Raw genomic sequence first — 24,758 nt, forward strand, 5'->3', positions numbered from 1 at the left:
TGGCTTGATTCTTGTAATCATGGAAAAGCTACCATTATGACTTGCGTTTTTTATTCATTTATGGGACGTGGGCATCGCTAGCTGAGCCAATATTTATTGCACATCCTTAATTGCCCTTGAAGTTGGTGGTGAGCTACCTTCTTGAACTGCTGCAGTGTATGTGGTATAGGCACACCCACAGTGCTGCTAGGGAGGGAGTTCCAGGATTTTGACCCAGCGCCAGTGAAGGAACGGTGATATATTTCCAAGTCAGGATGGTGAGTGGCTTGGAGGGGAACTTCCAGGTGGTGGCATTCCCATCTATCTGCTGCCTTGTCCTTCTAGATGGTAGTGGTTGTGGGTTTGGAAAGTGCTGCCTAAGGAGCCTTGGTGAGTTCCTGCAGTGTATCTTGTAGGTGGCGCTGTGTGTCAGTGGTGGAGGGAATGAGTGTTTGTAGGTGGGGCACCAATCAAATGGGCTGCTTTGTCCTGGAATGTGTCAAGCTTCTTGAGTTGTTGAAGCTGCACCCATCCAGGCAAGTGGAGTGTTTTCCATCACACTCCTGACTTGTGCATTATAGATCGTGGATAGGCTTTGGGGAGTCAGATTAGTTAATTGCTGCAGGATTCCCAGCTCTTGTAGCTATAGTATTTATATGGCTAGTCCAGTTCAGTTTCTCATCAATGGTAGCCCCCCTAGGATGTTGATAGTGGGGGATTCAGTGATGGTAATGCCATTGAATGTCAAAGGGCGATGGTTAGATTCTCTTTTGTTGGAGATAGTCATTGCCTGGCACTTGTGTAGGGTGAATGTTACTTGTCAGCCCAAGCCTGGCTATTGTACAGATCTTGCTGCATTTGGACATGACTCCTCAGATACTAAAGCAGTCCCATGAATGGGCTGAACACTGTGCAATCATCAGTGAACATCCCCACTTCTGACCTTATGATGGAAGGAAGGCCATTGATGAAGCAGCTGAAGATGGTTGGTCCTAGGCCACATGGCGAACATAGTGGAAGATTTAAGTAATTACCTTGCATGATGAAATAACGGAGAAACTGGACTGGTTTTTGCACAGGTTGTAAAAATATTCCCAAGAAATATCAAGTTCAAGTGTGAACGGTGTAACAGAGTGCCTATGGGATGTTTTTTTTAAAAAATAAAATGACCTGCATGTTTTGTGCAGGAAGGGTTTAGATGGGATTTTGGAATTGTCTAGTCTCCCCAAAGTATGCTGCTCGAGTCCATAGTCTTTTTAACCAGAACTATTTATTTACAGCAAGTATTAACACATTTGGATCTCCACACGAGATAAGAACTCCTGCTCTCTTCAGGGTCTTGCTTCCTTCTCCATTATGTGATCTGACATCCATTTATTACATTAGTATTATCAATGCTTCTGACTTTAACCCTTTACACTGCAGAAGTTAAGCAGCTAACTAGGGCAAGAATAATTAATATCGATTTGGCCAATAGCTGTTTGTATTGGATGTGATCTGTGAACCTGCTTTGAGTACGTATGCCATTAGTAGGCAATCTTTAATCACATGAAAAGCAGTTCAGTCGGCATGCACTAGAATCATAGTGAAGTCGCACACATCTTTTATCCCTTTGTCTGGCCTGGCTCATCACTGCCCACATTAATGAAATTGTCTTCGAATTGCTATTTGAAGCAATTACCTGTTTTCTTAAAAACATTATCAAACACTGCTTACATGTAGCTCTTTTTTATTGAGTATTATATAATACTATGATGGAGATCGTGATTAGATCATTTGAATTCAGGTGCTTCAACCAAAGAAGTTTGAAAATCATTGCACTAATTTACTTGGATTCCCACTTTTCTTATCCCCAGAAAGCCAAAAGCGTACAAATGACTCACTTTATACAGGCCAAATAATTTGCAGAAGCAAAGATCTTGAAGATAAAACTTGTGTTTCTATAGCATCTTTCACAAGCTCAGTGCAATGCATTACAACCAATGAAGTGCTTTTGAAGTGTAGTTACTGTTAGTCGGTTGGTCGTACAGAACTTGAGTATTGCCGGAAAAAAAGAGACTTTTTTTGTCGAAGCTTTTCGTCTTGCACTCATCAGGACAATTTGCAAGAAAACACTAAATGTCATTTTCTGAATTTTCCTGATAAGTGCAAGACCAAAAGCTTTGACAAAAAAGTCTTTTTTCAGCAATGCTCATAGTTACTGTTCTTGAAGTGCAGTTAGTATGGGGAAACAGCTAGCAATTTTCCCATAGCAATCTTCCACAAAAAAAAACAAGGTAATAATAAACCAGACATTGTTTTAGTGATGTTGGTTGAAAATAAATATTGGCCAGGGCACCAGGGAGAACACTCCTACACTTGTACCGTGGGACATTTTCTGCCCAACTGATAGGGCAGACAGTGCCTTCGTGTGAGGTCTCATGAAAAATGGCATCTCTGGCTGTGCAGCACTCTCTAAGTATTGCACTGAAGTATCAAGCTAGGATGTCTGCGCCTGTCAGGAGTGGCACTTTAACATACAACCTTCTGACTCAGGAGCACTACTGCCAAACCACGCTGTGTCTATGTGTACTTATGTAGGTGAGTGACTGCAGTATAGTGTAAATGCCCAGAGCTATATAGAAACAGTGCAACACAGTGTGAATGGGTGCAAGATACACTACAGTAAATCCTTTAAATATAAAGGGACTTTAATTCTAATTAACTTCTATCTTGAGGCCTGGAAAATCATGTGTATCCTGCTGACATTTGCAGGCAGTGTTTATAAATGTGCATTGGGAGAATTTCCATCTAATATTTTTATTTATGATCACTTCTGATGAGCCGCAAACTCTAAACTCCTGTTTTTTTTTTTCCCCCCGATATCTAACTGAACACCCAGCCCTGCAGCTTTTCAACTTCACCCAATTTAAATCTTGCATTTTTGTTGCTGAGCAGTCACCTCGAACAGCCCAAGCTGATTTGTGCTGAACTGAGACTGCGGGAGACAAGCTTGTTACAGTGGTTCCCCTATTACTCATAAGGAGCTTTTATACCCCTTAGCCTGCCATGAAGGTGGCAACTTTAGTCAGATTTTGGTTCAACAAATGGCAGCCCTTTGTGACATCATTCATGCCACTTCCATTTTAATATGAAAAAACAGCAGAAATGCAACTGATACAACCCATTGCTCATTTGATTTGGTTCTCATAGAAACACAGAAAATTAATTGCACAGAAGGTGGCCATTTGGCCCAACTTGTTTGTGTTGATTTAACAAGAGCTATCTAGCCTAATCCCACTTTCCAGTTATTGGTCCGTCACCCTTTAAACTACAGCACTTCACATGCACGTTAAAATACCGTATATTTCAGCATTCAAGTCAATCTGGTGTGTAAGATGACCCTGCTTTTCTTCAGCCCCAAAAATCATGTTTTCACGCATACCTGGTGTATAAATCAACCCCACCCCCTTTCAGCCACGACATGCTCCGTAATCATTAGTAGCCTCAATTTTTGACCCCACAAATGCATGTTTATACCTTTTTATAACTGGGCACAAGGGATCAAACAGGCAATATGGACTATGTCGCAAAGATGCATGGAAGTTTAAGACACACCTACACAGAGCAGGACCTGCATGGTGAGCAACCAAGATGGTAACCACCCACACCAGCTGTTCTTTATACTTTTGCATGTAAGTCGACTTCTGTTCATGGAGAGATTTTCTTTTGAGGTTTGAGAGGTTAACTTATACTCTATCGATGGTAATTTTTTTTTTAATGCAATGATGTTTTCTGCCTCCCCCACTCTTTCAGGCAGTGTTCCAAACCCTACCACCCTCTAGATGAAAAAAAAATTCTCCTCAATTACCCTCTTAATCCCATTACTTCAAATCCATGCCCTTGGTTATTGACCCCTCTACAAAGGAAAATAGGCCCTTCCTATCCATTCTGTCAGCCCCTCAAAATTTAATACATTTCAATTAAATCTCCCCTCCATGCACCTTTTGTTCCAAAGCAAACAACCCCAGTCTATCCTCTTCCCTTGTGGTTAAAATTCTCCATTCCTGTTAGTGTTTTCTTAAATCTTCTCCATATTTTCTCCAGTGTGATCACATCTTTCCTTGAATGTTGTGACCAGAACTATACGGAGTATGCTAGCTGTGACCGAACTAGTGTTTTATACAGTTCCAGCATAACCTCCTGCACTTGCTCTAAGCCTTGGCTAATAAAGGAAAATATCCTATATGTCTCCTTAACCACCTTGTCTACTAGTCCTGCTGCCTTCAGGGATCTGTAGACATGCACACCAAGGAGATTCTGTTCCTCTACACATCACAGTATCCTACTATTTATTGCATATTCCTTTGCCTTGTTAGCTTTCCCCAAATTCATTACCTCTCACTCCTCCAGAATGAATTCCGTTTGCCGTTTTCCTGCTCACTAGTACAGTGATATCTTCCTACAGTCTACAGCTTTCTTCCTCACTATCAGCCACACAGCCAATTTTTGTGTCACCTGCAAACTACTTAATCATGTCCCCTACATTTAAATCTAAATCATTGATAATATGGAATGGAAAGATGGTTACAGCACAGAAGGCAGCCATTTAACCTGTTGTGTCCGTGCCAGTTTCCTGCGAGACCAACTCGGTTAGTCCCACTCACCTACTTTTTCCCCTGTAGCCGTGCAATGTTTTACCATTCACAAAGCAATCCAATTCCTTTTGAAAGCCACAATTGAATCTGCCTCCTTCACGCTCAGGCAGTGCATTCTGGATCTTAACCACTTGCTGCATTTATTGGGGTGGGGGGGGGGTAAAAAAAGTTTTATTTTCTCATGTCGTACTTTTGCCATTCAGCTTAAATTGGCATCTTCTGGTTTTTGACCCTTCCATCAGTGAGAACAGTTTCTCTCTCTCTCTACTCTGTCCAGACACCTCATGATTTTGGACCAGTCTATCAAATCTCCTCTGCTCTGAAGAGAGATAATAGTCCCAGCTTCTCCAATCTGTCCATATAACTGAAGTCCCTTATCCCTGGAACCATTCTCATGAATCCTTTCTGCAGCTTCTAAAGCCTCCATATCCTTTCTAATGTTTGTGCCCAGAATTGTGCACACTAACCCAGTTGAGGTCAAACCAACGTTTTATAAAGACTCACTGTAACTTCATTGCTTTTTTTCTCTCTGCTTCTATTTATGTAACCCAGGATCCTGGATGCCTTAACTGCTTTCTCAAATTCCTTGTCACCTACAGCCATTTGTGCATATATATGCTCCCATGTTCCTCTGCTCCTGAACGCCCTTTAAAATTGATTCCTTTATTCCACATTGCCTCTCCTCAATCTTCCAACCAAAATATATCACTTCAGACTACTCTGTATTAAATTTCATCTGCCACATGTCCACCCATTCCACCAGCCTGTCACTATCCTTATCACAATTTACAATCCTTCCAAGGTTTATGTCATCTGTGGAGTGTCCAGGTTTTCAAAACAGCACACATTGAAAAGCCTTGGGTAGGTGGAACTCTGATGATTGACCTGTTGGGTGGACAATGGCAGGAGTTGGGGGGAGGAGTGTTTGAAAGTAAAGGTCATGTGATAACATATCCTGGAATGCATCCAGCCAGAGTTAGCAATCTAAAGACACCCAGTTATTGAAGATAAGTTTTTCCATATCACAGAATCATAGTGCAGAAGATGCCCTTTGGTCCATCAACTCTGCACAGACACATGAGAAACACCTGACCTACCTACCTAATCCCATTTACCAGCACTTGGCTCATAGCCTTGAATGTTATGACGTGCCAAGTTCTCATCCAGGTACTTTTTAAAGGATGTGAGGCAACCCGCCTCCTCCACCACCCTCCCAGGCAGTGCATTCCAGACCGTCACCACCCTCTGGGTAAAAAAAACATTTTCCTCACATCCCCCCCCTAAACCTCCTGCTCCTCACCTTGAACTTATGCCCCCTTGTGACTGACCCTTCAACTAAGGGGAACAGATGCTCCCTATCCACCCTGTCCATGCCGCTCATAATCTTGTACACCTCAATCAGGTTGCCCCTCAGTCTTCTCTGCTTCAAAGAAAACAACCCCAGTCTATCCAACCTCTCTTCATAACTTAAATGTTTCATCCTAGGCAACATCCTGGTGAATCTTCTCTGCACTCCCTCCAGTGCGATCACATCCTTCCTATAATACGGCGACCAGAACTGCACACAGTACTCCAGCTGTGGCCTCACCAAAGTTCTGTACAACTCCAACAAGTTCTCCTTCACAAATTTAGCAAATGGTGCTAGATCCTTTTTTGCAGGAGTGCCATCTTTCATCATGCTTGTTAACAGAACTAGAGGGCCTGTGCATAGAGCACAGGCAAAACACTGAGTGTCTTAGAGATTTGGAATGTCGACCAATCCTGCAGAGAAATTTTAAATATGGTGAACTGTACAGAATACAAGTAGACATTCTCAGTAGCAGCTAGTCCATTAGACACAGACAACTTGAAACAGCCTTCAATGCGATCTACACCTTTACATGAGGTTTCTCATAGTTTTTGTAAGATCTTGAAGATAAAAGGATAATATAATCCATAATCATATAGGTTGATAACTTATTCTCAAGCATTTGAACTGCAGACTTTTGTTTCAATAACATTTCAGCCACATTTTCTTAAAAATAACCGAACCAAGGCTTTGTCTGTCACAAGATCCCAGAATCCTCATTTTGCTTTGGTCTTGCCATTGTAAGTTGCCCAGCAAAGTTAATCTCCATTTAAAAGTCTCATTTACTTTAATTTGCACACTGGGTTCTAATAAGACATTTTCACCCAGAAGCTGGATTTTAAACTAGTGAATGTACCTCATGTATGGGAGATTTTTGTGGCACCCAGAGCCACAAGCAGGAAAGCCCACAATCTTTCAATGAGAAGTTTGGGTGAACATGTCACGGCTCAACTGAACTTGCCACAGTTCCCCAGTGCTGATTGGTTGTTTACCATTGGGCACTCTTGTATTATGCCTTATGTGCACAGCAGACAGGTACTGTATCTTTAAGATTGCATGGTGTTTACTACTTCATGACATCAGAGCATGTGATGTAACAGTATAAGAACTTCAGGCACCATCTTGTACATTCAGTGTCAGAGTGAGAGTTGGTCAGTCAGTTAGTCTACCATGTGCAACCAGTCTGTCTATACTAAATAAGTATTCGTAGCCCAGACATTTCTTTGCCTGTGAGATATATATTACTGTAAGTAGTTAACTTTGTTCAATAAACCTTTGAGATCTTGATACCTGTCCTCTTGAGCCTGTCCTCGGCTCCTATATTGCTTAAAGATAGCATAAGAGCAATATCAAATCAGGCACCCTCCTCCTAACTCTTCATGTGCGACTTGTGGTTGGTGGACACAGTGGTCAACTTTGTCATCACCTAGAGGCTGGTTCCGTCTAGGCTCCCAGGTGGTCATTGGGGTAATTTATAAGAGATCATGGAGGTAAATTACTGCATGATCTCCTATAAATTACCCCCAGTATCCCCTGGCAAAACCGGGACATCTGGTCAACATTGTCATCTGCAAATTTTGGAACTGTGCCCTGTAAACCCAAGTCTGGGCCATTGATATATATCAAGAAAAGCAGTGGTCCTAATACTGACACCTGGGGAACCCCACTATACACCTTCCTCCAGTCTGAAAAACAACAGTTCACCACTGTTGTTCCTGTCACTCAGCCAGCTTCATATCTATGCTGCCACTGTCCCTTTTGTTATGATATGGCAGATGGTATTTGCCAGGCCAGCCAAATCCACAAGGGAAACTTGGCCATGTTATCACAACAGCTTTGCAATTTGTATTTATGAGAAGGTTTGTGTACTGAATTCAGAAGTAAGGTCCACTAACACCTTTTTATAGAGATTTAAAAAATTAATCTTTTCTTTTAATATTTTAAGTTAAAACACATACACAAGATTACAGTTACTTAATATTGTAACAATTCAAAAAATTCCTAATTAACCAGACTCCCAACTACACACTCCCTTTAAGGCAACAGTCCAAATAGATTTTAAATTTATAAAGACAATCCAGCAAGGTTATCACAAGCACCCACTCGACAATGGAATTCCAAAGGCTTTTAACACAACTTTGGTTACTGGAACTGCACACATCTGCAAAGTGGCTAGAGGTTTTTCCCCAAGTCTGTTTCACATGGTGTACCTTTCAGATCTCGCACGGCCACACCCACACAGCCTTCCATCCTTCTTTTAAGTATATTTCTCCTCCTTTAATCTGTAAATCCCAATGTTATCCCATGTCTTTGGAGTTTACTTTTCCCATAATATAAAGATCTTTTGTGGTCAGCACTTTTGGGGGAAAAAGCAACATAATAACCTTACCCTATTTATCTTGCCAGGTGTAAAGGCCTTATGTCTCTTTGAAAACCCAACAACTTTTCCCCTTATCTAAAAATGCAAATTTCATTCACACTCTATCTGCTGACTTTACCCAAGCCCACTCATATTCGCATTTAAAATGCCTTTTTACCCCTGACTCTTTTGATAATTTCAACCTTGCAGTCTACCTGTCTCTAGTTTAATTAAATCAGCCACACACACACACATGCCTTCTTTACAATATCCCACAATAATACTATGAAAAATATGATAGCTTCATGACACATTTGTTACTTGGGCTTCAACTTTGCTGATATCCCTGTTATGTGGCACTTTACCAAATGTCCATAAACACCATGTCAACCACATTACCCTCATGATTCCTCTGTCAGCACATCAAAAGACTTGGTCAAGTTTTTGAAACATGCTTCACTTTTAATGTTCTGTACTGACTTTTCTAATACTCATCTGTCATAGTCATAATTTTGCCCTGGGTTATCATTTCTAAAAGCTTTTCTACTGCAGAGATTAAACTGACAGGCTTGTAATTACTTGGTTTATCCTTGCACCCTTTTTTGAATAAGGGTATTACATTTGTATTTGGCCAGTCCTCTAGCACACCCCTGTGTCCAAGGCAGATTGAAAAATTATGGCCAGTGCCTTTGCAATTTCCAGCCTTGCTTCCCTCTGTGTCCTTGGAGCATATGATCTGGTTCTGGTGACTTATCAACTTTAAGAACAGCCAGTCTTTCTAATATCTGTTCTTTATCAATTTTTAGCCCATTCCAGTATCACAACCACCTCTTTTTCACTATGACTTTGTCAGCATCATCTTCCTTGATGATGACAGATACAAGGTCCTCACTTAGTAGCTTAGCCATCCCCTCTGCCTCCAAATCCTCATTTTGGTCTTTAATCGACCCTGGACTTTTTTTTTACTATGCCCATAGAAGACTTCTGGATTCCCTTTGGTTAGCTGCCAGTCTTTTCTCATACACTTCTGTTTGCTTCTCTTTTTTCCCTTTCTCACTTCCCTTCTGAACTTTATGTGCAGCCTTGTTTTCACTTGTATTATCTGTCATATGTATCCTTTTTTCTGCTCCATCTTACTCTCCCTCTTTCTTCACCCTGGGAGATCTGGCTTTGGTTGTTGTACCTTACTCCCTTGTGGAAATGTATCTCAACTGTATCCAGACCATATCCCCTTTAAAAGCAGTCAGTTTTTTTCAATTACAGTTTTGGCTACTAATCCTTGATTCTAGATCTGTTCTCCCAACTGCTGAAATTGGCCCTCCCCTAATTGAACATTTTTACTTTGCATTGCTTCTTGTCCTTTTCCATAGCTAACCTAAATGTTATAGTACTATGATCACTGCTCCCTAAAAGTTCCTCTACTACTTCTACTTGTTGCCCCTGATTACTCAACCAGATTCAGTAATGCCCCCTTGGGCTGTAAGCATACTGATTGAGACAGTTCTCTTGTACAGATTTTTTAAAAAAACTCCTTTACACCATGATATCTGAATCTATATCAAGATTATTAAATTGCCCCATTATAACTACTCTAGCTTTTCCTTGCAAATTTGCTCCCTCTTTCTCATTAGATGGCCTATAGTATACACCCCGCAGTGTAATGGTACTTCTATTGCTTTGGGGAGTCAGGAGGTGAGTTACTTGTCGCAGGATTCCAAGTCTCTGACCTGCTCTCGTAGCCACAGTATTTATATGGCTAGTCCAGTTCAGTTTCAGGTCAATGGTAACCCCCAGGATGTTGATAGTGGGTGATTCCGTGATGGTAATGCTATTGAATGTTAAGGAGTGATGGTTAGATTCCCTCTTGTTGGAGATGGTCATTGACTGGCACTTGTGTGGCATGAATGTTACTTGCCACTTGTCAGCCCAAGCCTGGATGTTGTCCAGATCTTGCTGCATTTGGACATGGACTGCTTCAGTATCTGGAGCTGCAAATGGTGCTGAACATTGTGTAATCATCAGCGAACATCCCCGCTTCTGACCTTATGATGGAAGGAAGGTCATTGATGAAGCAGCTGAAGATGGTTGGGCCTAGGACACTACCCTGAAGCATGCCTAAAATCTGCCTGTGGGACTTCTTTCTATCCATGTCATTAATGCTGTTGTGGGATACAAAACTTGGCTCTTCACCCCTGTGCTCTGAGTCCTCTGCTGTTGCTCAGTGCTGTCCTTGACCCTGGCACCATGGAAGCAACACACCATCCAGGGTTTAAGTCTGTGGTCACAATATTCTGTCCCTTCCCCTAACTATAGAATCCCTCATCACTTTCTTTCCCAATCTCTTGTCTGTTGCCCTCTTCACTCCTTGGATCCCAGCTATGTGGGACCTTTGTAAAATTTGTTAACTTGTGTCAAACCTGCTACCTTCATTGATTGAATTTTTTTGAGGAGCATCAAAGTTAAATCGGCATGGCCTTCCCATAATGAATCCACATTGACTATCCCTGATTAATTGGCATCCTTCTAAATTCTGTTCATTTTATTTTCCAATTTTTTTTATTCATTCCTGAAATGTGAGCATCCTGGCAAAGCCAGCATTTATTTCCCACCTCTAGTGCCCTTTTTACAGTGTTCATTAGCTGCTGCCTTGAACCGCTGCAGTCCATGTGGTGTAGGTACACCCACAGTGCTGTTAGGGAGGGAGGTCCAGGATTTTGACCCAGCGACAGTGAAGAAACGGGGATATATTTCCAAGTCAGGATGGTGAGTGACTTGGAAGGGAACTTCCAGGTGGTGGTGTTCCTGTGTGTCTGCTGCCCTTGTCCTTCTAAATGGTAGTGGTCATGGGTTTGGAAGGTGCTGTCAAAGGAGCCTTGGTGAATTCCTGCAGTGCATCATGCAGTGCATAGATGGTACACACTGTCACTGTGTGTCAGTGGTGGAGGGAGTGAATGTTTTAAGGTGGCAGATAGGGTGCCAATCTAAGCATTGTCCTGGATAGTGTTGAGCTTAGAGCATTGTTAGAACTGCACTTGTCCAGACAAGTGGAGAGTATTCCATCACACTTCTAACTTGTGCATTGTAGATAGTGGACAGGCTTTAGGGTTATAAGGTGAATTTATTCACACATCACAAGAGTGCTGGCAGCTGAGTGGCATGTAATTATGGTTTTAAAAAAGGAGGAAGGAATAGACAATATTGGAAGTCCTCTGGCATCATGCCTGTTGCCAGAGAGGAATGAAAAATGATGGTTGCAGTTTCTGCTATTTTCTTCCCTTGCTTCTCTTGGTATCCTAGCAGACGTCTCCTCTGGGCCTATGACTTGACTTGCAAAGTTACTAAACTGCTTAATATTTCTCCCCTCACTATATATATTTATCCCATCAAATATTTCACACTCCTTAACAAAGTCTGCATCATTCCCCCTCTATAGAAGGGTCCCCCCCTTTCTCCCTCAGAGACCACACTCGAGTTCGTGACACCAGGTTCACAAGTGTTGGGCTTGAACAGAATGACCAGCGAGGCAAGTTTCTTCTGATAATTCACAATCGCTTTACTGAATTAGCCACAGCCCTCAGGCTGCATTCAGCAATTGCGAAGTGCAGTTATGATTACAATTACCCTGAACCCTGCCCCATCAGAGGCTAAACCCCCCACCTTGTTCCCAACTTAAGTTAGGATATAAAGATATTTAAGTATAAACAATCACCCCTCAGTAGGTCTTCCAATGGTGCTGTAGGTCCATCGGTCGAGTTGACCAGACTCTACCTGCCTGCCTGCAGAAAACAGCCGCGGCCTACAATTCTGTCCCCAGTTATACCTGACCATCTCATTTCAATGTCCAGTAGTTAGCACTCTTAGTTTATTCTACACACAGTCCAGACAAATATGATCAGCTCATGCTGGTTGAAACTGTAGTCTTTCCATGGAAAATATATCCCAGACAAATATGATCAGCTCTCACATTGTTCAAACAATTCTCCTGCTTTTTCTTTGAGGCAATACAGCACCTGGCTCCAAGGTCGATGGAGGTTTGAATATTAATGGCATGTTCCTTATGCCATTGTATCAGGTAATCAGTCTCTTAATTGTGTTAGTCAATAGCAGGTAATGGCGTTTCCCTGGTACCGTTAACTGATTGTTCCACGATAACAATGTCCAAACCCTTTTGATGATCCGCTGTCTTTTACTAATTGTCTGAATTAACCCCTTGCTGCCCAGTCATGTACTGTAAGCTGCAGCTTGGTTTCTGTATTGTAGTTTAAAAAAAAAACATGAGGTCAAAACATGTCCTTAGATTTGGGTATTATACCCCATAAATTTCCCAGTTGGAGGGGGTCCTGATCATGCACTCTTTTGTGAAGACAGATGCAAAGTATTACTTAAAGATACCCATGTATTCTCCCTGCACACACTGGTTCCTTGGTCTCTAGAACCTACCGTTTCATTTGATGTCCTCTTGCTCTTTATTTATAAATCACTCTCTCGCTTTTCCAGGACTGCTTCATCCAATTCAGGGTCGCAGGGAGTCGGAGCCTATTCAGACAGGCAATGGGCAGTAGGCAGGGCAGGACGCCAGTCCGTCATAGGGTACACACACACACAGACGCACAATTTACCGTAGCCACTCCACCTAACCAGCATGCCTTTGTCGGTGGAAGGAAACCAGTGCACCCAGTAGAAACCCACGCAGACACGGGGAGAATGTGCAAACTCCACACAAACGCTTCCAAGGTCAGGATCGAACCCAGGTCCCTGGAGCTGTGAGGCAGTGGTGCTAACCACTGCACCACCTGTTAGGGAGGGAGTTCCAGGATTTTGACCCAGTGACAGTGAAGAAACTTTGTTTATAAATATCTTTGGGTTTTACTTTTATTTTAGTTGCAAATCTATTTCTTGCCCTCTGCTTTCCTAATTTCCTTGCTAATTTCACCTCTGCACTTTCTAACCTCCCCTAGTCTTCAGTATTGAGCTCCCTGTATCTTGCTGCCCTTGTCTTATCCTAACTTGTGTGTTCTTTGACATTCAGTCGTGGGGTGGGTGATCTGGACTTGAGGGTCCCACCCAATGTATCCTGCAAGGTGCGTGCGTGTGCAGTTATTTGGAACGTCCCGTGCATTGTAATAAACAGGCTGCATGCAGCAGCGAGCTAGAGTGGGGAAGAGGTGAGGCTGAGTGTTCAACCCTAACTGTGAAAGGTCAAGCAGCTGGAGAGAGAGAGAGCAGAAGCTGTACACACTATGGTGTAAAAATTTGAATACTATACTTAATGATTAGCAGCTAGACTGCTTTCTAGGCCAAATATACTCACTGCACAGGTATTCAGGAGGGTTTGTTAGTGCCCTTCATCGCACATAATATTGGGAGCACTGAAGTCGAACGTCATCTGGTCCAGGGGTTGTTGATAACAAAGTAATCAGCTTTTTAAGCACTGAAATTTCTTCCCACCCTCTCCTGAATGTGCCAAGCCACACTGGTATCGTACCTCAGGATCTTGCACCCTTCTGGACCTTGCCTACTTTTGTGACAGAAAATGGTGTTGACAGGCTATTCCACTGTAGGAGCTTCAGCCAAGTCCAAACCTGTCCTTGCTGGACCTTCGCTTTCCAGGATAACAATCAGGAATGGGAATCTTGATGCAATTTCTTTCCACAGCCATCATTACTTGATTTCCATAAGCTACTGAGACTAATGGTAGCTTTTGTACCATCGCCCTCAGCTAATTCTGGACTGATGGAGATAGAATTGGGACCACCTTGGGTGTTTTTTTGACTCAATTCCACACCAAGCAGTCCAGTTGCCAGTTGTTATTAGGGAAATCCTCTTTAAATCAAGTTTGTATCCATTGTAGTAAACTGTGTAGATGGGGTTCCTTCTACTGTCAACAATATGTATTGCAGCAATTCAATTTACACCCCGGGTCCAACTCCATTACTTTCCACAATGCCCAACTTGGGCAAAGCAACTCTGACTCTTTGCCAGGGTAATACTTATGATTTTGAAATTCAGGGTGACCCTCAGCAATTCTGTGTTTTTGAGAGAATGTCTTAATGGTAATTAATTAGGCCCCTTAGTGACCAATGCCTTTTTTTAAAAAAAAAGAGCCTGAAATTTGAGTTTATATTTAATGAGCAGCATTGAGCTGACCCCGAGAATGTGGTATATTCCTTGGCTTTGTTTAATAATCCTACTGAGATTCAAAATGGGATAGAGATTATTGTCCCCATTTCCATTCTGCACTCCAAATAATTTTTATTATTTCATGGGATTTGTGTAGCTGGCTAGGCTGGGATTTGGTGCCCATCCCCAATTGCCTTTGTGAAGGTGGTGGTGAGCAGCCATCTTCTATCGCTGTGCAAGCTCCACTAGGGAACATGAGATGTTGAACTTCATTAAATAGAGGTATTGAGTACAAAAGCAGGGAAGTTATGCTGAACCTTTATGAAGTTCTGCTTAGGCCATGACTTCAATATTACACCCAGTTCTGGTCACCATGTTTGAGGGAGGATGTGAGGGTCCTTGAGAGGGCGCAAAGGGAGACTTACCAGAATGGTTCCTGGGATGGGGGATTTTAGTTACAAGGGTTGGTTGTTCTCCTTGGAGCAAAGGAGATTGAGGGGAGATTTGAGAGAGGTGTACAAGATTATGACTGACTTAGATAAGGCAGAGGAAGAAAAGCTGTCCCATTGGCGGCTGATGCCAGGATGAGGAGACACGTTTAAAGTTTTGGGCAGGTGATGCAGGGGGAATGTGAGGAAGAACTTTTTTACGCAGTGAGTGGTAATGACCTGGGGCTTGCTGCCCATAAGAGTGGTGAAAGCAGAGATGATAAATGATTTTGAAAGGAAATTGGTTGGGTTCCTGAGGGAAGTAAACTTGCAGCACTACAGGGATGGAATGGAGGAATGGAACTGACTGGATTGCTCCACAGAAGGCAGGCAAGGACTCCATGGGCTGAATGGCCTCCTGTGCCATTTTGAATCTGATTTTCCTAAGATACAAATAAGAACAGAATTAGCATGTTTAAAATGGGACTGAATTATGCCAGTTTCAATTATCCCTCTTCCTCTAACATTGCAGCACCTGAAGGCTACATTTGTTGTCACCTCCCTATGTGCAAAGCGACAGGGAATTGACCAGGATATTGCAATATTTTTGTAGTGAGGTCAGAACTGGGTTTGGCTGAGACTTCAGCTTATCTGCCCATTCTCTTAGAACATTTGAGCTGCTGGCTTGTTATTTGGCACAGTCGCCCATTTATCACTGATTCACTGAATGCAGTCGTTGTCGGCTATATCTCGGGTGGCAGCACTCCCGCCTCTCGAGTTGGAAGGTTGTGGGTTTCAAGCCCCACTCTGGCTCTGAGCACAAAATATAGTCTGCCCCTCCAGTGCAGTACTGTGGGAGCGCTGCACAGTTGGAGGTATTGCCTGCTGTCAGCTGAAACGTTAGGGGCTTTGTCTTGACCTTCTGGGTAGATGTAAAAGATACCATGATGCTTCTCAAAGGGCAACAAGAGTCATCCCTGCTGCTTTGGCCAGTATTTATTCTTAACCAACATTTCTTTAAAAAATCAGATTAACTGGTCATTATTGTATTGCTAAACAAAATAAAAACAGAATTACCTGGAAAAACTCAGCAAGTCTGGCAGCATCGGCGGAGAAGAAATCAGTCAACGTTTCGAGCCCTCATGGCCCTTCAGTTCTGCTGAAGGGCCATGAGGGCTCGAAACGTTGACTGATTTCTTCTCCGCCGATGCTGCCAGACTTGCTGAGTTTTTCCAGGTAATTCTGTTTTTATTTTGTTTTGGATTTCCAGCATCCGCAGTAGCTTTTAGCTTTTTGTTTTTATTATTGTATTGCTGTTTGGGAGCTTTGTGTGTGCAAATTGGCTGCTGTTTCCTACAGTACAACAGTGACTACACTTGAGCTTCATAGGCTGTAAAGAATTTTGTGATGCTGTGAGGTTGTTAAAGGTGCTGTATGAAAAGCCTTTCTAAAGGAATAAAAACAGAAAATGCTGGAAAAACTCAACAGGTCTGGCAGCATCTGTGGAGAGTGAAACAGAGTTAATGTTTCGAGTCCGTGTGACGCTTCTTCAGATCATCTTCCGAGTCATGTAGACTCGAAACGTGAACTCTGTTTCGCTCACCAGGTGCTGCCAGACCTGCTGAGTTCTTCCAGCATTTTCTGTTCCTTACTTCAGATTTCCAGCATCCGCAGTATTTTGCTTTTGTCTTTCTAAAGGACTTGGTCTGATTTTCGAGCCCTTCCACTGCAGTTGTGATCCAGACGGAAACTGCTACATAGCAAGAAGTAAAAACAAAAGCAACGGTCACTGTTCCTGTTGAAGCTTCAATGTGGTTTGAAGCAAACCAGAACAGTGCAGCTAATATACAGTGAGTGTTTAAAATATCTCTTGTGGCCTCCCTGTCTTGAAGCCACCGTATTCATACCCCACACCTACCAGCTTCCTAACTGTTGGACCCCTAGTTATGATGATTATTTATGTAAATTAGTTTTAAAAAAATTCTTTGGTCATTGCAGGAGGAAAAGATGCCAATTTTCTGGGAGTGCCCCTGTATGAAGACGCACTTGCTGGGTTTGGTTGAGCTCTACCACAAGACCAACTAGGCTACTGTGATAAAGTCACCCAAAACTCTTACTGCTTGTGTCATATCTTGCACCAGGTTCCCCGTTCCCCTATCACCCCTATCAATATCGAGGCACACAGCAAAATATTAGTTCAGGTAGTCAAGGAAGTAGGTTTTAAGGGGGCACCTTCAAAAGATGAGAGGTAGAGTGCTGGAGAGATTTAGGGAGGAAATTCCAGAGTTGAGAGCCTTGGCAGCTGAAGGCATGACTGCCGAGAGTGGAGCAGTTAAAATCAAGGATGCACAAGATGCCAAAATTGGAGGTGCTCAGGTATCTCTGGCTTTGCAGGGGGGTGGAATGGGCCATGGAGGGGTTTGAAAACAAGGATGAGGTTTAAAATGGGTCCAATGCTGAACCAGGAGTCAACTGCAGGCCATGCCTTCAGCTGCCAAGGCTCTAAGCTCTGGAATTTCCTCCCTAAATCTCTCCAGCACTTTACCCCTCATCTTTTGAAGGTGCCCCCTTAAAACCTACTTCCTTGACTTCCTGACCTAATATATTGCTGTGTGGCTCGGTATTGAAGTTTGTTTGATATTGCTCCTGTGAAGTGCCTTGGGAAATTTTACTATGCTAAAGAGACACAGATAAATGCAAATTCTTGTCACAAGTAATTGATCAGCACTTATTGGGGCACAGTGTCCACTGCTGACTAGATGCAGGTGTTGCTATGCCAACACTATTAGCCATTTGCACTGAATGCACAAATGAGTATTGAGATCATAAACCCAGTGATATAGGAGAGAACTTTGCCCCTGTCGGGGGTGGGAGGGTTGTGCGGGGACAGGTGCGGACCTGTTTGGCACCCCCTGACCAGGTCTGCGCTGCCATTTTACGTGGGCAGGCCACGCCCAGCATGGCATGCCTCTGGAAGCACTGTGCGCTACCTGTGCAGGTGGGCGTTCCCTGAGTCGAGAATGCTCTATTTTGTGCATTCACACGAAAGAGCTCAGAAATCTCTGAGGCAGAGGTGCCTCAGGGAGATAAGTTTTAAAAATTTTAATAAAGAAAAAAAATTTAAGACATGACCCTCATGTGACGGCGTCAGTTGAGCTGGGACATGTCAATGAACTTCAATGAAAAAATTTATTTAATTTATAAACCCTTCATGAAACCTCATCCCACCCATGGATGAGGTTCCATCAAAAAAGCGAAGGCCTTAAGGTTGGACGGGCAGCTTTCACAATAGCCTTAATTAGTTAATTAATGGGCCTAACGGGCCTTTGACAGACCGAACTGAAAATCTAAATGATGTGCGGTGACGTCGGGACGCACGTCCGAATACTCCCCCCGTCATTTTACGCCTTGGCCATCGGGCCCCGACCCCTATTTATCATTTTCTCTTTCACAGCCCTCATAGGTAGCAAGTTTCACTGCATTTTTAAAAAAAGTCTTAATTTCTCACATCTCCCTGCCCCAAAACCTTAATTCTGTATCCTTTTAGCCATTTTACTATCAGCAAATGGGAACAGCTTTACCATTTCTACCTTGTCTAAACCTCTCAATCTTGTACACCTCCATCAAACCTCCCCTCAATCTCCTTTGCTCCAAGGAGCAGAACCCCAGCTTCTTCCACCTAACATTGTAACTAAAATCCCTCATCCCTGGAACCATTCTGGTAAATCTCCCTCTGCACCCTCTCGAGGGTCCTCCTACCCACCCTGAAGTGTGCTGACTGGAACTGGGTGCAATACTCTAGTTGTGGCTTAACCAGAGCTTTACAAAGCTTCAGCATAACTTCCTTTGCTTTTATGTTCATACCGCTATCTCTGAAGCCCAAGATCCCATATAATTTGCTAACTGATTTCTCTGTCCTGCCGCTTTCAAAGATCTGTGCCCATCAAGTATTTATAATTATTTCTTTTTATTAATCAGAAATGCTGTTAGCCACAGGTAGTTAGCGATTGATGTATCAGGCAACACTTGAATTAACCCGCAATGAAGAATATAAGAAAGAAGCAGGATTAGACCATTCAGCCCCTCCAGCATGCTGTTCAATAGATCATGGCTGAACTTTGAGCATTGTTACAATGTGCGCTGTTACTCAATCAATATTCTCTTATAACTGAAGTAAAGGTGTTCCCTAACTTCTGGCAACATTTTATTGCAGGGTTGGCTCCAGCAAGCAAATTAGCAGCCACCTCAGAGTCCAGTCCATTTTAGAGCTTGTTCCCAGCACCAGCTGACGTAGACATAGATGGACAGCCATTTGGCTGTCAAAGTTCACCATCTGCAGAGCGCAGAAAGTAATTGTAGCTTGAGATTGTAACAAACTGAGTGAAAAGAAAGAACTTACATTTATACAGCATTTTTCATGACCTCAGGACGTCTAAAAGTGCTTACAGCCAATGTGCATTGCTGAAGTGGGGTCACTGTCCTAACGTAGGAAAGTGCTCTTGTTCTCTCTGGCTGGCCCTTTCCTGTCTTGTCTTTGGAAGTGAAATGTTCTTGTTCTTCATTCGAGGTGAAGATAACCATGTTTATCACCTAGGGTATTTGGTAGGGTTTTGGTGGGTGACTGCTACAGCTGATTTGCACCCAGAAGGTTCTGGTGTGAATAGGACAGGATACTATGGACGGTTGAGTTTTGGATGAGTTAATGGCTCAGAATTTCCTCTCCTTGTGTTGGGATTCATCTCCTTAGAGCAAGGAAGGTTACATAGAGGTTTATTAGAGATGATCAACATTGTAATGGATTTTGGCAGAGAAAATGAGGAAAAACTTTCCATTGGCATGAGGGTTGGTAACCAAAGGACACAGTTTTAAGATTGTCAAAAGGACCAAATGGGCTGAGGATAAATATTCCTATGCAGTGAGATGTGATCTGGAATACGCTGTCTGAAAAGATGGAAGTAGCTTCAATGATAAATTCCTAAAGGGACTTGGAAAAATATTTGTGAAGGCAAGACTTTGAGGGATATTTGGAAAGAGCAGGGAAGTGGGGCTAATTGAATAGAATCATAGAAAATGGCCTTTCAAAAAAACTTACAGACAATGGGCCAAATAGCCTCTTTTCTGTACTGTAAGACTCTCTGGGTGGAATCCAACAGTGGGAATCGTGGCAGGTGGGGGAGTAAGCTTTGGTGGGAGGCCAAAAATCAGTTTCCTGATGGTGGGAAATTAGTTTGGAATCTTGTCCCTCCTGACTTCCATGGTGGCTTAAAGGTGGGTCAAGCATCTTATGGTGCTATGTCAGGAACCCCATTTTAGCCTCGTGAATGCAACACACTGGAATCTTGGCACTCCTCCAAACTAAGTGCCTCGCCAGTGGGAATCTAGACAGCGCATAAGTGGCATGCACCTGGCAAGATAGATTTCTTCCTGGACTTTGAGGTCAATAGATGCTACTTACACCTTCCTTTTACACTGTCACTCGGAGGCATTAGCTGCCTATAGTGCACAGGCTGGGCACGGGGGTGGGGTGGGGAGGTGGTGGTGTGACACTGAGGCAGGACTGGTAGGGGGAGCCAAGGATCAGAGTGGAAGAGGTAATGGCTATCTGGGTACCATTTAAATGTGGCGCCCGGGCATTGGAGCCTGAGGTGATGGCGGGTGGACCACTTACTGTGTCAGGAGATTTGACATTCTCTTCGCAGATGTATAATTAATGAGCTGAACAGCACAAGACCTCACTTGTTCAGCCACCCCGCTCTCCAGCAGAAGTCACTCCGACTTCCACTCCAGCCACCAGACTTAGTCTGGAAGATTCCGCTCTCTATGCTGAAGGGAATTCCTTGCATCAAACGTCAATAGCCGCACCAATTGAAACAGAGTAACTGGGATCTTGGAGGAACCATTTAGCATACAGGTACCTCCATTTTAAATGAGAAATCCAGTCTACCATCCAAAGCCCATTCTGTTTGTTAAAGCAAGATTGGGTTTAAAAAATTTAAGTTTTGGGAGGAGGTGGAGGCTGAGGATGCAGTAGCTATTTGAGACTCATTTCAAAAATTTGCCCATGAACTTCACTCTTACAAGGGACATCAATCTAAACTGAGATTTTGGACGGGGTGCAGGAGAAATGTTTTTAGAGGCATGCGAGACTATGGAATGTACTGAGAGTTGATGAAATGAAAAGGAGAACAGGTCAGATCGGAAGGATGATGGGGACACGGGGTTAGGGCCACATGTGGAGGAAAAATACCAACGTTCACTGGATGGCCTGTTTCTATTTGTGGTTTCTATGGACATCTAAGCATGAGTTTAATTGGCCTTTTGCTCTAATCCCTGATCATTTATCTGTGTTCATTTATTTTTCTGTGAAACACAGTCAAACTTTTATTCCCAGCCTGATACAAAAGTAATGTAATTTAACAGGAGTCGTGAAGGGCACTTCCTCTCCATCCTCTTCTGTTGTATATTCTGCTGGTATGCATGTGAGTAGCTCAGTGGGCTAGAGGACTTGATTGTTAGAAACATATACGGTACAGAAGGAGGCCCATTGTGCCTGTGTCAGCTCTTTGAAAGAGTTATTCGTTTAGCCCCACTGCTCTGCTCTTTCTGTATAGGTATGCAATTATTTCTGCAATTACCTTTCTGAAGTTACAATTGTACCTGCTTCCTTTAATCTTTCAGTCAATGCACTCCAGATCATAACTCGCTGGGTAAAATTGTCCTCTACTTCACCCTTTGTTTCTTTTTCCAATGATCTTAAATCTGTCTCCTCTTGTTCTGGTTACAGTAATGCTGGTATTATGTATTTTGCTTGTTTTTTTTCCTGCTAATGTTACTTTTTGTTGCCTCTTTTCGACAGGTAACGGAACTGAATGAAGCCCTTTCCAATGAAGAAAGGAATCTTCTCTCTGTCGCTTACAAAAACGTGGTGGGGGCAAGGCGCTCATCTTGGAGAGTGATTAGCAGTATTGAGCAGAAGACCTCCGCAGATGGCAATGAGAAGAAGATTGAGATGGTGCGAGCTTACAGAGAGAAGATCGAGAAGGAGCTGGAGTCTGTGTGCCAAGACGTGCTCAACCTCTTAGACAATTACCTGATCAAAAACTGCAGCGACACACAGTACGAGAGCAAGGTCTTCTACCTGAAGATGAAGGGGGACTATTACCGCTACCTCGCCGAGGTGGCATCCGGTGAGAAGCGTGCCACAGTGGTGGAGTCATCAGAGAAAGCATACGGCGAGGCCCACGAGATCAGCAAGGAGCACATGCAGCCGACGCACCCCATCCGGCTGGGCCTGGCCCTCAACTACTCGGTCTTCTACTACGAGATCCAGAATGCCCCCGAGCAGGCCTGCCATCTGGCCAAGACCGCCTTTGACGATGCCATCGCTGAACTCGACACCCTCAACGAGGACTCCTACAAGGACTCGACCCTCATCATGCAGCTCCTTCGCGACAACCTGACGCTCTGGACAAGTGACCAGCAGGACGACGATGGCGGGGAAGGGAACAATTAAGCCCTAGGGGGGAGGGGGAAACTGGCTGCTGCAGCTGCGATCGCAGTCTTTTTTTTTCCACTTGGGGTGGGGGGGGGAGAGCTTCCGGTTACACCCCCTCCCCTCACTCTCCGCCCTGTTGACGCCTCTTCGACATTTGCCAAAACACCACTAGCGGAAAGTCAGACTTGGCTGTGCTGGTACGGAATGGGAGCCACACACTGGCATTTGGACTGTCCTGTAGTTAAATAAGTGGAGTTGTTTCATTTAACGTAAAGCTAGACTGAAGCAAAACTTGAATGATGAGGTCTGCACATTTAAAAAAAAAAAATGCTCTTGTGGTTTCAGTAACCTCCATTGTTTAAAGGAAGAAATCGGAAGTATTAATAAAATACAGTATTAAATATTTTTTTATTTCAGTTTGCCTATTTAAAATAAAACAAAAACTAATTTATAAACCTCAATGGTGTCCCCAGACTCCCATACCCCAAATTAGAATCTGATTGTGGCTCAGGTTTTGAAATAAGTTCATAAAACTCATAATTAGATGTTTCTATATATTTTAAAAAAAAACCCAGGATCTTAAAGAAATTAACGAATCTACCAGTGTCAAAGTCTAGTTTAAACCCGCTGGCAAATGTATTATTTGAAGCACTTTTCATCACCAGTAGAAAATCTAGATAATTGGAAATTAAGGACCTGCCATTTTTAACCGGAGCCATTTTAGACCACACCAGTGACTAGTTGTACTACCATTTAGCCCCCTCCATATGTTACTGGAAATACGGGATAATTTTTTTTAGGTCAGGCCGAATCAAAGGCAGATTTCATAAAAAGACAAACAATGGGAATTGATCTTCAAGCAGCTTATTTGTGTTTTTTTTTAAAAAAAAGAAACGCACTTGCCTATTATGCTGTCTAATCAAGTGTAATATGATTATTATGCTCCAATATTGTGCATGCTGGTGACGTATTTAAACAGTAGCTCAGATTTATTAACTTATAGGTGTGATGTATTCTTATGGCAAAAATACTAGTCTTCAAATGTAACTGATTTGCTGGAGTACGCTCTACCCAAATGGTCGTAACAGTTAATTGGTCTGTTATGGACGTTACTATAGTGACATGCGATTATGTAATTGATCTGTTGAAAGCACCAATGTTCTAGCTTAATCTTAATGTCTGGTGTTTTGTTATAGTGAAATTATTACAGTGTAGGAGCTTTTACCAGAACTTGTTAGTATGAGGCTTCTGTTTGTGCTTTTTGTCATGTTATGCAGTGAACTCTCTCAGTTTGAGCAAGTGACTTGATTATTTTAACTCTGGTCAGTGTATCTGTGGGGAAACTCTTTCACACAATGGAGCATTCCTTAACAGTTTTATTGGTAATGGAATATCTTGAATGTGAGTCATTATGTAGTCGCACACAGGCTAATAAAATCGCAAATCAGTTCTACTGCTTATGCAGAGTGTGCCTCTTCAGTCCCTTTCATTCTTTGTCTGTGTCGAAGTGTACTAGAAATCTAGATATTGGGCAGCTTTGGAACGGAGAGTCCTGGGGTGATTCCGGGGAGGGAGTGGATAGAAAATGTTGCGCTGTGGTCAGGAATACTGTGCCATAACTTCACCAACCAATGGAAATGGCCATGACCCCATGCCAAGTTTAAGGGCCATTTGCTATATTGGGGCATGTAGGTAGGAGTGACCACCACACAGTCATTGTGGAGACGAAGTCCTGCTTCACGTTGAGGATACCACCCCCCCATTGTGTTGTGCGACACTACCACCATGCTAAATGGGATAGATTTCGAACAGATCTAGCAACTTGAGACTGGGTATCTATGAGGTGTCGTAGGCCGTCAGCAGCAGCAGAATTGGACTCGAACACAATCTGTAACCTCATGGCTTAACATATTCCCCACTCTACCATCCCCATCAAGCCAGGGGATCAACCCTGGTTCAATGAAGAGTGCAGGAGGGCATGCCAGGAGCAGCACCAGGCATACCTAAAAATGTGGTGTCAACCTGGTGAAGATACAACATGGGACTACTTACATTCCAAACAGCATAAGCAACAAGTGATAGACAGAGCTCAGTGATCCCACAACCAATGGATCAGATCTAAGCTCTGCAGTCCTGTCACATCCAGTCATGAATGGTGGTGGACAATTAAACAACTCACTGAAGCCTACTCCTCCACAAATATCCCCATCCTCAATGATAGGGGAGGCCAGCACATCAGTGCAAAAGATGAGGCTGAAGCATTTGCCACACTCTTCAGCCAGAAGGGCTGAGTGGATGATCCATCTCGGCCTCTTCCGGACGTTACCAGCATCACGAGTGCCAGTCTTCAGCCAAATCAATTCACTCCATGTGACACCAAGAAGGCACTGGG

The 24,758-nt window shown here is 43.1% G+C and overlaps 1 protein-coding gene across 1 annotated transcript in view; it reads left to right on the top strand.

The window, feature by feature from the left end:
- Positions 1 to 23,824, top strand: part of LOC144684639 (14-3-3 protein gamma-B) — a 70,390-nt gene extending 46,566 nt beyond the window's left edge. Inside the window, exon 2 of the mRNA XM_078548701.1 lies at positions 21,728 to 23,824. Within this exon, the coding sequence (XP_078404827.1) occupies positions 21,728 to 22,384 (657 nt within the window). The 3' untranslated portion in view covers positions 22,385 to 23,824. The remainder of the gene's footprint in view (positions 1 to 21,727) is intronic.
- The last annotated feature ends 934 nt before the right edge of the window (positions 23,825 to 24,758 follow it).

Source organism: Cetorhinus maximus, chromosome 9, assembly GCF_964194155.1.
Source record: "Cetorhinus maximus chromosome 9, sCetMax3.hap1.1, whole genome shotgun sequence".
Lineage (NCBI taxonomy): Eukaryota > Metazoa > Chordata > Chondrichthyes > Lamniformes > Cetorhinidae > Cetorhinus > Cetorhinus maximus.